Genomic DNA, 17,761 nt, shown 5'->3' with positions numbered 1-17,761 from the left:
ATCTCGCGGGCCGGATCCGGCCCGCGGGCCGTATGTTTGACATCCCTGCTATATAGAGTCTGGAACAGCTCCTGAAAGGCGAGTATCGGAAGTAGTCACTGCTGCACGGAACTGTGGTCCCATTGGAAACATAACAGAAACACACTCGCACAGACAGTCATTCGAGCGGCATATTCTTGTTATGGGTGCATAGTTTAAGAAAATATTTGAAAACATCATCGAAGTAACACCAAAAACACCAGAGAAAGACGAAATAACGCCCCAGAAAATACTGAAAGAAGACATTAATGCTTCCAGTAGGACTTGTTATTGCTACTGCACCAAGGGAGCGGGAGCGTCACATCCGCTTTATCTCGCACTCATTTTTATTTTAAATTTTTATGATCAGACTTCCGTTGCTCCAGACTGTATGACGGGAGCATTTGCAAATTGCGGGAGTCAACAGTCTGACCATGCAAGACTACGCTGTGCGGGTCCGTTTATACATCCCCCAGCCAAACAAACCAAAACAGTACCTCTTAACTGGCTCTTCAGAGGATACGAGAACAATTACAATAAAACAATTACAGAAGTTATAAAGTGCACACAATTCCCTCGTGTAAAACCACTGCCAAAGGCTTTGTCTCAAGAATGTACTTCTCGACCGGGACGTTCTAGCCTAGAACGCCGCACTGTGAATGGTCGAAAACGAAGAGACAACTTCCTGGGAAGTTCACACGGCTGAAGTCCCACCTTTCTAGGCACTCTCTGCCTCATGTGGTCAGCAGCAGGCTTTTCTCTTTGATGGCCGAGTAAGGCTGGGAACGAGGTTAGTGTTCATGGAATAAAGCTACTGTAATTATACAACAGCAATGACAGAGCAATCTGACTGGTTGAAATAGCTCTCTACCCGTGCATTGAGCACTACCACACAGTCTAATCAAACAAAGGTATCAGCTAGGCTGGTCGCAAAAGAGCTGAAGTGCTCCCCTCTCCCCACACTATGCTAGCGGGTAGGCTGGCAGTTTTCATGTGAATTTCAGGGACATAGTTGCTAAATGTGGCATTAACATTTTTCACTTTTCTATCGAAAGTCTTAATTACAATGAAATGAAGTTGACGTTTTTTTTAAGGACAACTGTTGCAATATTACACTCGAGGGTCGTGCCATATGGTGGTTATTCGCACGCCAGCCTTGCTGCAGGAACGAGCCGAAGGCAAGATCCGTAGGCAGAGCTGAATGCACACCCTCTCTTAATATTAATATTGCTAAGACTAATGACCAGTGTGTTCGCTGACGACGTTCAGAACATCAATGTCGCCGCTGTTCCACAACATACAGTTGAAGAAACCACAGATCGAGGCTTTGACCTTTGCTTTTATTAAATATCCGAGAACATTCACGTTTCATGAAGATGCTTATGAATATGTAATCCCATTGCTAGTCTGACCACTTCAAATGCTCTTAGTTTCAACTTAAATAACTAATAACCAAAAACATTAAGATCTACAAGCTCACAACACTGTGACGCATGACACACTGTGACGCATGACATGCCAATGATGATATTATCACGATAATCACAATATCCCCAACATCTATTCTCCTGGGGCGTAACATTTGCCCAAAAAATTGCAGATCTACAAGCTCACGTGTCGTGACGTGACGCGTTGTGAGCTTGTGGATCGGCTATTTGTGTGGGAATTGACTGTATCAAGTATGTATATTATAAGTACGTTTTACCACTGGAGGGTTTAAATGGTAACGGATATGCAGCTCGGGCAAATAAAAAGGTGAATTGATCCCAGTGCATGACAGAGGACAATGTCACGACAAATGTAAATCTCCACAATACGATTATCGTGAGTGGTTTTTTTATCACGATAACCGGTAATATGGCTTATCATCCCATCTTAAGTCCTAACTACCTAGAACCTACTACATCCATCTTAAGTCCTGACTAACTAGAACCTACTAAATCCATCCCTAGACCTAACCAACTAGAACCTACTACAGCTGTCCCAACTACGGTAGTTCTAGACCTAACTACCTAGAACCTACTACATCCATCTTAAGTCCTGACTAACTAGAACCTACTAAATCCATCCCTAGACCTAACCAACTAGAACCTACTACAGCTGTCCCAACTACGGTAGTTCTAGACCTAACTACCTAGAACCTACTACAGCTGCTGCTGCTGGGTACCATTCTAGAACCTCGTCTCCTCATTGGCTGGCTGTCACTGTCACAGGGGTCACTTGGGGGTCAAGAGGTCAGCTTTGGGCACACAGGGGGGGGGGGGGGGGCTTACCACAATAGCGTTGGGAGAATGCATCAGTGCTCGCAGCTCGTTGAGATCATTCTCAGCCTGGAAGCAAAACAAAGAGAGACAGAGATACAACTGGTTAGCTCAGCACTTTCCATGTATGCATGCTGCACACACAGAGTAGGGGAGTCAAAAATCACACAACACACGAGCAACACATGATGAGGCGCCGAGCGTTCTGTAACCTTCTCGCCGAGTCGCCGGAGATGATCCTTAGCCTACATCAGCGCTATTCAACCTGCGGCATGTCTTGGCCGTCCTGGTCATGCCAATGAATATATTTTGTCTACTTTCAATGTGGACAAATAATTGCTGTTGTCATTTTTCAGTTTCTCTCCAAAACCACCATAGGAATCTCATTTGTTTGTTCCAAAAGAAGAAACTTCATCATTAATCTTAATCATTCCATGACAATCTTTTTGTTCAATGAGGTTTGGCCTTATAGATGGAAATGTGTCCGTCTTCTGTGTGTTTCCTTAGACTACTCATGTAGCGTTACAAAATCATTGGCTAAACGTCCAAAATAGGGCCGTCATTTTTATCTTGCGGCCCTTGGACTTTTTGTATTTTGCCGAGTGGCCCCTGAGACATCTTAAAAAGGAGTAGTTAACCCTGACGGTCTCCCCATCCAGGGCCTTGGATTTGGGTCCCCATCCAGAATCAATGGGGGTAAATTGACTATAATCACATTTTTGTCTTAGGAAGGCGACAAATACAAAAAAGATATTATTAAACTCAAGTCTCTATGGCATGAGTAATCAATAGGAAAAGAAATGACATTTCAGGGATGAACTACTCCTTTAAGTTGAGTAGCCCTGGCCTACATTAACTGTACGGTGGGTGGGGGGGGTCATAATAATATGCCGCAGTTAGGTTTTTCCGACGCAAGCCCGTGATACAGCAGATTTACGAGGTCATTTTTTAAATACGAGTGCACTTTTTTACGAGCTCGAAAACGAGAGCCGTTTTATGGCCGTGGCAGAACAATGTCCTTCAGCGGGGGCAGTGTTCGTTTTATAAGCCAATTACACAAACAACTAGCTAAAAACATTACTGTGAAGCCCATGTTTTCAAGTTCCACTTTATGGAGCATAATGAGGCCTTCACATAGACCCTTTGATAATGATTCTGCTTGGGGGGGGGGGGGGGGGGGGGGACGACTCTTGTAGGCACAGGGCAAACATGAGAGCTGAATAATGCAGGGCAGGCGATAAGGACTGCGCCCTGCTCCGTCTAGAGAACTCAAAAGACACGACCTTGAACATTATTTACTATCCCTCTCTCTCTCTAGGGATAACAACATTTCTACGTTCTCACTTCGACGCCGGTCGCCGGCTAGAGGTGTATAACAGTTCAATCTTAGGGCAAGGGTCTTCAACGGGGGGTCCGGAACCCCTAGGGGGTCCTTAGAGTTACTACAGGGGGGCTGCCAAATCGTTGTGTCATACTGTAGAAACGTTTTATTTATTTATATGCATGCACTTGAAACCTAGTGTCCATATCCTGAGAACTTTGGTCAAAAATAGCCGATCTACAAGCTCACAACGCCTCGCAGTTGTGAGCTTGAAGATCAGCTATTTTCGGCAAGGAGCTTTGGTGTAAAGGGGGAAAAGAGCAGACTAAGTACAGAGTGAAAGGTCAAGTTTATTAATTGACGATTCAACTGGTTAAATGTCTGAAAACACAAATTGACATGAATCCAAATTACAATGATGGCTGTGCAGTCAAACGATGAAACTATATGGAATCTATGAAAAGGTTGTGGGTCCCTGCTTCATCTCTCTCTCAACTAAGGGGTCCTTGGCCTGAAAACGTTGAAGACCCCTGCTCTAGAGATAACAACATCTTTACGTTGGCTCTCACTTCAACGCTGGCTAGAGGTAGATAACAGGTAAATGTTAGTTTCACCATTCCTAACCGTCTGGTTAGATCAACACTGAGGGTTTGTACGGTTCTGTTGTTGCAAATCTTTGAATATATCTTTTTTAATACATAAATACATGTCATTCTGGGGGTCCTGGACATGAAAAAAAAACCCATAGAAGGATTTAGAAGACATTAATAGAATCGGGTCAATATATTAAAAGACTTTGACAAATCAGTCACATATAACGGTTAAAGTGCGCCTGCTGGCCTACTGGTCCAGGCGCATACCGCATTGCCATTTCGGCATTGATGCCAGTTGGCGTCGCCGGTTCGATTCCCGATCCAGACGATCACTCCCCGTCCCTCCCCCATTTCCTGTCAGTCTACTGTCCTATCAATAAAGGCATGAATCATAATCTTTAAAGAGAGATTCAAGGCGGTGGTGAGAATGGGCTGTAATGCCCCATCCATTCCCCACCATGGCTGTGTCTGGCTGTGTCTTGTAAAACACTACTGTGTCTGTAGGTCAACACATTTAACTTCCTTGCCTTTGTAGTAGGCTGACATGTGTGAGAAAACTGCTTAACCTAACTCTTTTGCCGTCGCACGAACGCTTGTTTCTTTTTTCACACGGCAGCGTCGCCATACCAGGCGCCATACGGGCCTTTTCCCCCGCCAGAGCCTGTCTGAGTAGATGAGGGGTGGCGCGGGTGTCTGCAGCAGAAGCCGCACCAGTTAACGCTAGTCTGTCATCTTCAGCGCACATAAACAATGATGGCGGCGGGATCACTTTTCTGGTAGTTTCTTTTTTCAGCCTGGATCTACTTATTCTATTTCTATGTCTGAAAACTTCTGCAACCGAGAGAGAGGGGCGAGCCTCTTGCTTCGTAATGGCAGCTCGCATAATGTTGTCTTGTTGTTTTTTCGCGACTCCGTGACAGCTATCTTTTACACAAGACCGCCATTGGAAATAATGGATGCTTATTTTTCTATGAAATGAATAAATGTCAAAACCTACATCAGAACTGTTCCCGTGTGTATGGGGGGGGCGGGGAGCATGTTTTGGCCTCTCACATACTGTAGCTGCGAAGCGATATTATACAATACATCTGACTGACCCTTAAACCACTTAAAGTTATACCATGTAACTTTTTTTATAAAACAAATCTTAAAATTGTCCTAACTGTTAAATCGCTAAAGTTTTAGAACCCCCACTCCGTTATGTTCAGCTTCTAAAGCCTTCTCTTTATATGTTTTCTATGATCCCTACCGGGGACCGGTTTTCGCGGCAAAATTGCGTCATCACACTACCGGCCAATCACAGCGAGGGTTATACCCTGCCGGCCAATCACAGCGCATCTTGGAGTGGGGTCGCTAGGGCGGCCATGTTTGTAGTCTCCCGTGTGTCTCTATACTCGGGTGCACGGTGAAGCATGGGTGAAGTTGTGTATCTCCGGAATGGCTGAACGCACAGCAACCAGGGACCCCTCAAAAGATAGATCTCGGCGAGGTGGAGGCAGACGCGGGGGTGTGAGAACCGAAAAACGGCCGAAAGACGCGGACGCGACCGAGGTTTGCTATAGAGCTACTGACCACAAGTTGAGCAACTTACACAGTATAGCTTTAAAACATTGGATGCCATTATTAAATCCATGTAACTTACCGGCACGCGTACGTGTCTGTTGTGCGTGCGAACGGTGCCGTGCATGACGGGCAGACATATGTTAGAGTGAAGAAGAAATAAACTGACCGGGAGTACGGAGGCACCGCTGACTAACATGGCTGCTGTTTACAATGGAGAGTGGACGGAGGAGGGAGAAGAAAGCAGTGCATCGAGCCCAGATCAATCGATCTCAATGAGGAAATGCACTCTGCCGCTAGGCATCATGGGATATGTCGCGTTAACGCTCACATACCGCGAAAACGTCATCCATTTACCTGGTAACCACGTCTCTCAACGTCTTAAGGAGAAAATGGCAGCCATTGTGTTAAACTGGTGAAGCTCAGTCATAAAAGATTGGTTTCTCCGGATCGAGTGAATTTGCCGATTAGCGATCGATCAGAGCACCTCTATCAATATCTAAGGAGTGCCACGAATACATGTGTGTAGATTGCCTGGACCGGTTGTGCAATGGAGGAAGAGAGAGAGAGAGACCACTACGGAAAGCATGCTTGGACACAACCATATGATATGGGGTATTTTTAACACATTTTCTTGCTTTATTTAGATCCGACGGTGGAGAGAAGGGGAACTGGGGGCAGAGATGATGAAGGACGACATGCAGCAACCTGGGACTAAAGCAAGGGGTCTTTAACAGGGGGTCCTCAGAGTTACCACAGGGGGGTCCTCCAAATCTTTGTGTGATAGAAACCTTTTTATATTAACCACCCTAGTGTCCATATTCTGAGAACTTTAGACAGAAATAGCAGATCAAGCTCACAACGCCTCGGCAAAGAGGTTTGGTGTAGAGGGGAAAAAGGACAGACTAAGTACAGAGTGAAAGGTCAACTGTGTTAAGCGTTGACGGTTCAAGTGGTTAAATGTCTGGAAACACTAATTGACATGAATCCAAAATACACGGATATGGAAAACTAAACTCAGCACAAAACAAAGGAAACTTGACTTCGGTCCATTATATCTCCCCTTTAATAATACCAAATTGTATTGTGTTTTATATCATTTTTATTTTTGATTTGTCACCTTTACAACGAGGTACAGCTTGTAAGCATAGGGCATTCGAGGCATGAGCTACACAGTTAAACGTGTGGGTAGCGCCAAAATGGCTTGCAATATTGTTCTGCTGGCATTTACTCTCGTTTTGGGCTTCCCTGACACTGAGCTTAACATTAACAAAGTGTAAAAATGGCCAATATGTGTTGTTTTTTTTCTTTTCCTTATTACAGTGGGAGAGTACAATAATCCAATGCTCCAAGCAAACAAAGGTGAAAACCAAAAGAACAGTACTGCAGGCCTGCCAGGCCATTCCACGAATGTCCGATGCTTACAAACTGTACCTCGTTGTAAAGGTGACGAATCAACAATATAAAATTATTAAAGGGCCTAGGGGAGATATAATGGACCAAAGTCAAGTTTCCTTTCTTTTTGTGCTGTGTTTATATGGAATCTATGAACAGGTTGTGGGGTCCCTGCTTCATCTATTTCTCAGCAAATGGTCCCTGCTTCATCTGTCTCTCAGCTAAGGGGTCCCTGATTCATCTCTCTCTCAGCTAAGGGGTCCTTGCTTCATCTCTCTCTCAGCTAAGGGGTCCCTGCTTCATCTCTCTCAGCTAAGGGGTCCTTGGGCTGAAAACGTTGAAGACGCCTTGTCTAAAGCAAGAATCCAACCTGGGAACGGTCGCGATTTAAAAGATTTAGACCTGGAACGCATTATTACTTCAACCATTATTTTATGCATTAACTATTAAAAAAATCACACTCGTGTGAACTGAGCGGTGGTGTGTGTGTGTGTGTGTGTGTGTGTGTGTGTGTGTGTGTGTGTGTGCAACAGCGCCCCTCCCTTAACATGTGTGGTCAGAAAAGGTTACTGCAGGCTACAGACAGACAGACAGACACGGAGACAGACAGACCCACACACACGGCCACGTATAGGAGCGTTGTGACCACCGCTCAAAAATAGCAGATATACAAGCTCACAGCGCACAAGCTTGTAGATCTGCTATTCTTGAACAATCGTGGAAATGTGTGCAAGTCTTTGAATATTTTTGACCCGATTCTATAAATGTCTTCTAAATCCTTCTTCTAAAATCAGTGGTTCTCGATTCTTTTCAGGTCAAGGACCCCCAAAATTCAAGGACCCCCAAAATTACATGTATTTGGCCGTTCATGTGGTTAATATATATATATTTTTTTTTTTAATAAGATTTGTTTCTGAGAAGTTCTGAGAAGAACAGTATATGGAACAGATTCATACTTTACACACGGTGAGTTTCGCTTAAAGGGCCAGTTCACCTCTGGGACAACTAGATCTTATTTTATTGTTGTTTGGGACAAGATCAACAATCAACAATATTTTGGTATTTCAGCATGAATGATGATGCATTTTGCATCATATGATGCAAAATGCATCATCATTCATGCTGAAATACTAAAATATCTCAAAACTCAGATTGAACACAAAAAATAACTCTGGATTGTGTTGATCGTGTCCCAAACAACAATAAAATGAGATCTGGTTGTCCCAGAGGTGAACTGGCCCTTTAAGATCTTGTAGTCGAAAAAGAGAGATTATTTTGGGGGGTCCCCAGATGATTAACTTTGTGTGCAACATTGGTTTCTCACTCAACAGAAAACAAACCAACTTCAGAGAGAGTATATGCACATTTCTAAAGTGTCAATTTAACTTAAGGACAAATTGACAAATTAAACATTGGCCAAATTGTCAGATATTAGAGGCAGAAATTGTGAAAATATCAGATCTACATGCTCACAACGCCTCACGGAGCATGTAGATCTGCTATTTTCACAATAGAACCGTGTTGTACAAAATGTAATGCCTCAACACGCTCGTCAGGGTGGGGGGGTCCCCAGTTAAAATATGATCATTTTGGGGGTTGCGGCCTGAAAAGGTTGAGAACCACTGGTCTAATGCATAGGGGGGTCCTTCGAGTTGAAATGTTAGTTTGAGAACCACTGGTCTAGTGTATGAGCAAGCTTATTGTTGTGTAACCACGGTAACCTTAAGGACACAGACCTTGTCCCACTCCCCCTCCATGACATGGTTGCGGAACTTGGTGGCGGAGGGGTGCTCCAGTCTGCAGCCCGACTCCTGCATCAGCAGGTCCACTGTCTGACTGCAGAGACAGAGAGAGGAGAGACAGAGAGAGAGAGAGAGAGAGAGAGAGAGAGAAAAGGGGGAGGGGGGAGACAGAGAGATGGTTTGAAAACATGACCAATGATGAAAAACTCCCATACCTGCTGGATGAAGTAAAACAATGTGCAAAGACAGCAGCAAGATCCGTGGGCTGCTGTCATAGGAGAAAGATATCAAATGGAACACAACCACCTTAAAAACCACTGTATACAACTCTGCTCTGCCTGCATGTAACCTTGATGCATGAGAACTGTTACACTCTTTTCACCTGTAAATATTTTGGCACTTTGGCAATGTAAACGTATGCTTTCTCTTTGCCAATAAAGCCCTTTGAATTGAATTGAGGAGAGAGAGAGAGAGAGAGAGAGAGAGCGCGAGAGCGAGATCATTGAGTGGCATCTAGACCATACATGGGCAACTAGCGGCCCCCACCTTCACTTAACTCATATGCTGCCCCCTCCTTAGTTTCTTGAGTTATTCCCATAAAATTCGCAATTTTGTCTTCCTACTATCTACTAGGCATGATCGTGATCGCGAAATTACATGTTTGACCCACATACCAACCCCATCTTTCAAACATGGCAGCCATGTTTGTTTACATTTGAAGAAAACATGATGGCTGCCATCTCATGAATGCCTGAACGGATTTCCAAGCGGATTTCTTTTGTTTGAAAGCTGTGAACGGCGTGCACACACGTGGTGCATGATCTGTGCATGGGCGTGCATGATCCGTGCACTATGGATTACATGGCAGTATATAAAGAATTTGGCAGTTCAGCCTGAAAGTGGCCATTTTTAAAGGGCAGCAAATGAGTTATTGCAGCCCTCATCTGGTTAACTCATTGAGTGCCTATCCCGAACTAGTTCGGGATTATTATCGCATCCCAGAGTGCCTATCCCGAACTAGTTCGGGATATAAAAAAAAAAAAAAAAAAAAATGAAAAAAATGTTTTTGAAAAAAATTTTTTGGACCCCATCAAATCTAGTGAACATGATTTCAATCGCGATTTTGCATGTTCCACCCCCATACAACCCCCTCTAACATACAGGGCAGCCATTTTTGTTTACATAACATGTAAAACATAATGGCTATAATCTCAAGAATGCCTGAACGGATTTCCAATCGGATTTTTTTGTTTGAAAGCTGTGAACAAACTGCACAAATCCACTCCAATGCAATCCAGGATTGCATTGGATTTTTTAGAGCTCATTCTTCTCTGTTTTTTTCCCATGCCATGCATGAGGTGTGCAAGGTTTAATCGTGGCTAAATTGCCGAAAATAGATCTTCTAAAATGCTTGGTAGCCAATAGCTAACTTCAAGCTAACTTCATTCTCTTCCTGTACATGCACAAAGGAAAGTGTTCTGGCAAGTCATGGCTCCAGGGCTTGGGCATGCATTACCAGCATATCTCTATTATTCTATGGCCACTGGGCGCCCTCTAGTGGTGATAGGGTGGCACTAAATGAGTTAATATAAAAACAATCATATATTATATATTATTTCTGTTACAATTCCAAACATACAAACATGACTAGCTAGGTTGAATTTACTCAAGTCTCTATATTAGTAGCTTAACTATAGTAGTATTAAAATGTTGGTCTTTTTTATGTCCAACGTATTTATATTTACGTTGATAAAGTTAACATGAGTATAACTAAATGCATTTGAAATTAATGTTAGTTTTCAGGATTCCAATTAAAAAAAAATTATAATAATCTGGATTCCAATTCAAAAGAAGATCTACAAGCTCAAAATGCATCGCAGTGTGGCGCATTTTGATCTTGTAGAACGGCTATTTTTGCTTCTTTTGTATGACATACTAGAATGACAAAGTAGGACGTTGCAATATGCAATGTGGCCCTCTGGAGTGAGTGTGGAAATATAGTGGCCCTCGCCATCATCAAAGTTGCCCACCCCTGATCAAGACCTACTGCACATACAGTATAAACAGAGGACACTAACTTTAAAGAAATTTTAAATTTGAGCCTTTTTTCTTTTCTTTGTATAGCTTTGAAATCGTATGTGACATAGCTCCGTTTACACAATGCTGTACCTCCTCCAACTGTATATATGTTTCCCATTTCCAAATGTTTTTACTACATTTTGACACTTGCTTTGGCAACGTAAACAAAAATGCTAAATGGTACATTTATATAGCGCTTTTATCCAAGGCGCTTTTTAGATTGTGCATTACATTCACCCATTCACACACATTCATACACCGATGGCGGAGGAAAGCATGCAAGGCACCAACCTGCTCACCGGGAGCAAATATGGGTTCAGAGTCTTGCTCAAGGACTCTTCCACACTAACTCTGGGGGAGCCCGGGATCAAACTGGGAACCCTTCAGGAAACCTTTGTGCTCTAATTACGGTTTCTCTACCCCTGAGCTATGCCGCCCCTGAAAACGTATGTTTTCTCGTGCCAATAAAGCTCCTTTGAATTGAATTGAGATAGAAGACAGAGGGGGGAAGATAGAGCGGTGTGGTGCAGAGAGAGACAGAAGGAAGACACAGATAAAGGACAGGGCAAGAAGAGAGAAGATTACTGAGGAGTTTAACAGTGACCACAGAGCTCAATAACCCCTGATGACATCATCACGGTTCTAAAGAAAGTACCCACTGGTGTGTCCAAACAATCAATACACACACAGTAAACCAGGGGTCTTCAACAGGGGGTCCGGGACCCCGTGGGGGTCCTCAGAGTTACTACAGGGGCTCCTCCAAATCTTTGAGTGATAGAAAGTTGGTTTCTAGCATCTATATTCTGAGAACTTTAGCCAAAAATAGCAGATCTACAAGCTCACAACGCCTCGCAGCTTTGAGCTTGTAGAGCGGCTATTTTTGGCAAAAGGGTTTGGTGTACAGGGGAAAAGAGCAGAATAAGCACTGAGCGATAGGTGAAGTTTATTAAGTATTGACGGTTTAAGTGGTTAAATATCTGAAAACACAAATTGACATGAATCCAAAATACACTGATGATTGTGCTGTCAAACAATGAAACTATATGGAATCTATGAACAGATTGTGGGGGTCCCTGCTTCATCTCTCTCTCAACTAATGGGTCCTTGGCCTGAAAACGTTGAAGACCCCTGCAGTAAACTGTTCTTCGGTGGTGTCGTTGGGTTTATTTGACTCGGAACAGTGTGCAAATGTAACTAAATTGACCAGTATGGTTGGTTATATGTTGTACATACACTCTCGAGAGTTGCGAATGCATAACTTGATTATAAGACTGACATATTTTTTACTGTGTACCAAATAGCAATCATGTCTGTTCAAGGCCGTTTACATTATGACAATATAGGATTTGGTCATGCATGTAGGGCTGTCACAATTATTACATAATCGACTAATCGTGATTATTTGACATTATCGCAACTATTTTGTCATAATCGTGAATGTTCAAAAATGTCCGAAATAGTGGAAATAGCAGATCTACAAGCTCACAACGCGTCGCATCGCGACGCGTTGTGAGCTTGTAGATCGGTTATTTCCACTATCAAAGTTATTTTTTAAGTAGTAAGTTGTCAAATGTCAGTAATTTCTTTGTATATTTAGGTTACCTGTATGTGTCATATCTGCCATGTGCAACTTCAAAGCCTAAAAGCCAAACAGAAATGTAATTATCAACGACAAAAACACAATTAAATCGTTAATCGCCAATTATTTGAGTGACAATTAATCGTCGTGTAAAATGTCATATCGTGACAGCCCTACATGCATGGAGCTCGAAACACGAGCCTGTTACATACTCGATAGCGGGCTCGATAAAAAATGTATTGAGTACGTGGTATCAATAAGCTTTGGGCTTATCAAGCCTGTTATCGAACATATATCCCATGACATCATGTTTAAACAATCAAGACAAGAGGCGATCAAGATATTATTACAGTACGGACATGATGGAATTATGTAATTGTTGATGTTAGTTGTTGATTTATCAGTGAACATTTTCTCCAATCTGCCTACAATATTTGCTGGTTGTGCTAAGATATCTGCACTGTAAATTCCTGACACTGCTTTGTTCCACCTACATTACATTGTACATAATATAAACCCATTTAACACTTAATGTGCAACACTGCAATGCACATTAATGAATGCCCCTATCCATCCTTGGCTGACAAACCACAACCTCCGCCCCTGATTTCTCACATGCCCCTCTTCTAGCGCCACCACGAGGTTGCTTTTTGCAGACAACAGGCATCTCCCAATTAGGGAGTCTTACTGGTAATGGTAAGGTATTTCTTTTTACTTTTGTTAATTGTCATCCTCATAGATGGTGGTCAGCCACAAACTCAGTCACAACAACTGGCCAATAATAAAAGATACCCGTTCTGTTCAGAGTTTGTCTTCTCACTTCTTTCCACAAAATATCAGAAAACGCTCAATAGTGCGCTCGATTAAAAGCCCGGCTCAATAAGCAGGATCGATAAGGTGCTCATTATCAATAAGAAATAATGAGTTACAACTCTACTTATACTAGGGCTGGCCAATGTGGACAATATAGAATATCACAATATTTTTTAACAAATATCTCGATACATGTTTTTTTTTTTCTTTTTAACCGCTCCAACAGTACATCTGGTTTTGTCTGTTTGTCCCGTGACTGTCTGGACTGTCATTGGTCAGTTGATGTCTGTTTGTATGTACTGTACGTCCAGGGTCACATTGGCCAAGCTTCTCAGGACGCTTATAATGAAATTAACTCATAAATAGCACCGCTCACTGCACACTGGGTGTGATTTTTTACTAGAGAAATAGCAAATCTACAAGCTCACAATGCATTGCATCGCGATATGTGGGTGAGCTTGTGAACACGTCTTAAAGCAGGGAGGAGTCTTTAAACTTTTTCAGGCCAAGTACCCCTTAGTGGAGACTGGAGAGAGAGATGAAGCAGGGACACTACATATTGTATGATATGATGTAGCAGATTACACTTTTTCATAGATAGCTTCATAGACTTGTTTGACAGCACTGTCATCACTCATCAGTGTATGTTGGATTCATGTGCATTTTCAAACATTTAACCACTTAAACCAGTCAATACTTAGTAAACTTGACCTTTCACTCTGTACTTTTTTTCCATTTACACCCGACCTCTTTACTGTAAATAGCTGATCTACAAGCTCACATAGATCTGCTATTCTTTGGCCAAAGTTCTCCTCAGAATAGGGATGCTAGGGTTCAAGTTTAATGTAAAACATATACATCCTATCACACCCCCTGTCCCCTGTAGTAACTCTGAGGACCAGCTAGGGGTCCCGGACCCCCTGTTGAGGATCCCTGGTTTAAAGTATCGCAGACGATATCTACTCTCATATCTCGATATCAATATAATAACAATATACTGCCCGGCCCTAGCTTATATACCCATCTTATGAGTTCTTATTCATCAGTCTATGGCATGGGTCTTCAACAGGGGGTCCGGGAACCCCTAGGGGGTCCTCAGAGGTACTACAGCCTACAGGGGATCCTCAAAATCTTTGAGTGATAGAAAAAAATGTTCTCCTTTTTTTATATTAACCACTTGAACCCTAGTGTCCATATTCTGAGAACTTTAGCCAAAAATAGCAGACCTACAAGCGCACACCGCCATTGTGAGCTTGTAGATCCAAGGGGCCAAGGGGTCCTTGGCCCGAAAACGTTGAGAACCCCTGGTCTATGGGCATTTGGTCAAGTAACGCCATGAGGAGTCTGCCGTCTGGGTTTAGCCAGCAGAAACCTTTTAGCAGGTTGACGTTCATAAACAATGGACAATTGGTACACTTCTATTAATGACATTGTTAATGTTTGGGGGGAACGACAGGCGAGAGAGCAGATGTGTCTTCCAAGGCATTTCTCCCAACGGCGAGAGACCAGTGACAAAGACACGCCAACGCAAAAACAAACAAAACAAACATTAAGATCTGATCAGACGAAGACAACAGGGAGGGGGGGTGCTGACACCTCAGCATAATGACATCATCTTCAGGTATCAATTGAGTGGCGCAGCAGTGTTTTTCAGCATTCTCCTGTCATCAGCTACCTTCACTTGCATGTCCACATGCCAAACGTAGGGGCGTCTCTTCTGTCCCACACAATGCCATGTATCCTCTCCCTATGTAAACACAGCAATCTAGGCCTTCTCTCTCTCTCTCTCCCCCTCCCACCCTACAGTACTGTGCAATGGCAGCTGCCTTTGGACAAAGCCGAACAGAAGAGGAGAGGAGCGGAGAGGAACGGCCCTGGCTATTGACCACAGTGCATTATCATCAGTCCATTAGGGAGGGAGGAAGGGAGAGAGAGAGAGAGAGAGAGAGAGAGCAACAGTGGCAGCTTCAGAAGTGCAACGCTAGAAATATAATTCATGCGGAGCGTCGATGCGTTCAAGGCAGGCGCTGAGCTATAATTAGATTCAAACCCCACCACCACCATTTCTAATCTATAACAGCTGGTTTAGAGACGTGCATTAATAGTCACGGTGAAACCGTATCATATCCCAAGCTTGTTTTCTGAACCATAATGTCGAGTTATGGAGGGGCTGAATAATATCATACAGCAGTTATATATACAGTGACATTATTTATGTGTGACTGACAATGCTGACATTGCCCTGACACACACTTGACACTTGACAACAGAGGACACAAAATGTGTCTCCTGTTTTCTGACATTTAATATAAATATTTCAACACACAAGTTGCCAGGTTGGTGGTGGGATAAAAGCCTCCTGCTGGTGCATGAAATGTTATCATATGGATACATTAATATATTATCTTATTCTTTCGTGTATCGTCCTTGATGATTGGTTGACGATTAAAAGTAGTTCTGGTAAGTGACAGCTCAAAGCTTCAAAGGGCTGCACTCCTAAATGCTAAAATAACCCATGACAGCTCTCATAATAGGCACGATTATAGTTCTAATGATGTAGACCAATTATTTATGTCCATATAATGTTGACTAGCAGATTAAAACGGGGTATAATCATCATCGATCATGATTAGGGCAAATAAGGAAAAACAAAGGTGACCACCAGGACAAGAAAAAAACTCGACGCTGTCAAAACGCGTTGTGCCTTTTTCTTTGCGCAACGTTCCCTATATAACATCAAATCCGTTATTTTATAGCAGTATTATGCTTGGTGTGTGCCAATGACAGATTGATCTATAGCGCTTTGTATGCACGCATGCATGTATGCATATACAAACGTCATGATGGATTGTGTACATGGCAATCTTCCTCTCGATCCCAAGATGATGCAATGTAATGCATCCATAATTCCCTATTAAAATAACCTATAATTAACACGCACACACACAGACACGGTCCGGCCGTTGTTGATATTAATAGGGGTCCTGTGTGAATGATACTTAAACCACTCAAATGGTGGACTGGACTGACTATACTGTCTTGTTCTCGTTATACGAAGGGGGGACTGGTTGTTGTTTGGACACAAAACACTCCAAAGCCATCGGTGTTAAATGTTAAACTATTTGTAACTCTGTAAAAAGGGGTCGTACATATGTGTGGTCATGTGTGGTCGTGTCTCGCACCCTCGGACATAGATTAAGGGCAGATTAGCACAGCAGCAGCTAATGATCATCAGGCTAACTGTGTTATTGTGCAAGATGGACCCCTTCTTCTTCATCTCACAACTAGCAGAGAGCTTATACACACAGACTGTAACACCCCATCCCCCCATCATGTTTGTGTCTGTCAAAACGCACACATCAACTCAACTGACAACACGATTATAAAATCAAAAACAGGCTGCCACAGGGCCACGATGGATATTGTTTTGATAAGAATTCAGTATTGGTTTGTTGTGTACCATTTCGTGTGTCAAATTAATGTTGAGATTTTGGTTTCCGGGGCCATAAGAAAACTTGTTTTGTCGTCACTTTGTTATTAAAACCATCTAACATCTTATCCGTTAAGATTTGAGTTTGTTATTAGTTCAAATATATCCAAAATTGGCCACTTTTTTGTGAAGTTTTCTCCCCCACTCAACGACAACAACGCTTGACACTGAAACACCATTAAACAACACTTTTTTAAGCGTGTTTCTGTGAAGCTTTGCGGTTAGTTAGTTCTCCACCAGCACCAACCAACCACCAGTCAGTCAGGATCAGAACTTACTTGAGGCCCAGTCCGTGCAGATGCTGTCCTATCAACCTGATCACGTCCTCCTCGGACTGGGACAGGCGCTTGATCTTCTTCTTCAGGAGGGCCTCCGGATGGGGGGCCGTGGTGGAGGAGCCCGGGCCCGGCGGACCCCCCGGAGGAGGAGACGTGGTGGTGGCGGCGGCGGTGGAGGCTGTCGAGGAGGAGGAAGAAGAGGAGGCAGCAACGGCTCCGTTGCTGGTGGTGCTACCGACTATAGTCCCGTTGTTTGTGCTGGTCGTGAGGAGTCCGTTTGAGGAGTGAGTCCCACCTCCACCTCCAGCCGCAGCGGAGGACGACGAGGAGCTCTCCCCGTTCTGTGCGCTGCTGTTCGGGCAGGCCGAGGAGGAGGGCTCCTCCGCCGCCGCCGCCGCGGCCACCACCACCGCCGCCGGGTCCTGCTGGTCCTGCTGCCCCGCCGCCGCCGCCGCTGATGCCGCCGCCGCCGCTGCCCCGTTCGACTGCATGTCTCTGGTGTTGTTGTTCACCACGCTCCGGCTGAAGAAGTGGATGGAGGTGGAGGAGGTGGAGGCCGGGGGAGAATGTAAAGAAGTCGACGACGGTGGAGGCGAGGAGAGGGGAGACGAGGTGGAGGTGGAAGCGGCGAC

The 17,761-nt window shown here is 43.7% G+C and overlaps 1 protein-coding gene across 2 annotated transcripts in view; it reads right to left on the bottom strand.

The window, feature by feature from the left end:
- Window positions 1-17,761, bottom strand: part of LOC308301244 (WD repeat-containing protein 26-like) — a gene marked incomplete at its 3' end in the record, with an annotated part of 70,517 nt that extends 52,756 nt beyond the window's left edge. For both annotated transcript variants that reach the window (XM_080745158.1, XM_080745157.1), the window contains exons 1-3: window positions 17,130-17,761; window positions 8,885-8,984; window positions 2,292-2,348 (exon numbers count right to left, since the gene is read on the bottom strand). In XM_080745158.1, the coding sequence (XP_080601284.1) occupies window positions 2,292-2,348; window positions 8,885-8,984; window positions 17,130-17,620 (648 nt within the window). In that variant the 5' untranslated portion in view covers window positions 17,621-17,761. The remainder of the gene's footprint in view (window positions 1-2,291; window positions 2,349-8,884; window positions 8,985-17,129) is intronic.

The sequence above is a fragment of the Nannobrachium achirus genome (assembly GCF_963921795.1).
Source record: "Nannobrachium achirus genome assembly, chromosome: 16".
NCBI classification, from domain to species: Eukaryota; Metazoa; Chordata; class Actinopteri; order Myctophiformes; family Myctophidae; genus Nannobrachium; species Nannobrachium achirus.
The sequence above is the reverse complement of the archived record's forward strand: the minus strand, read 5'-3'. Positions and strand labels throughout refer to the sequence as shown.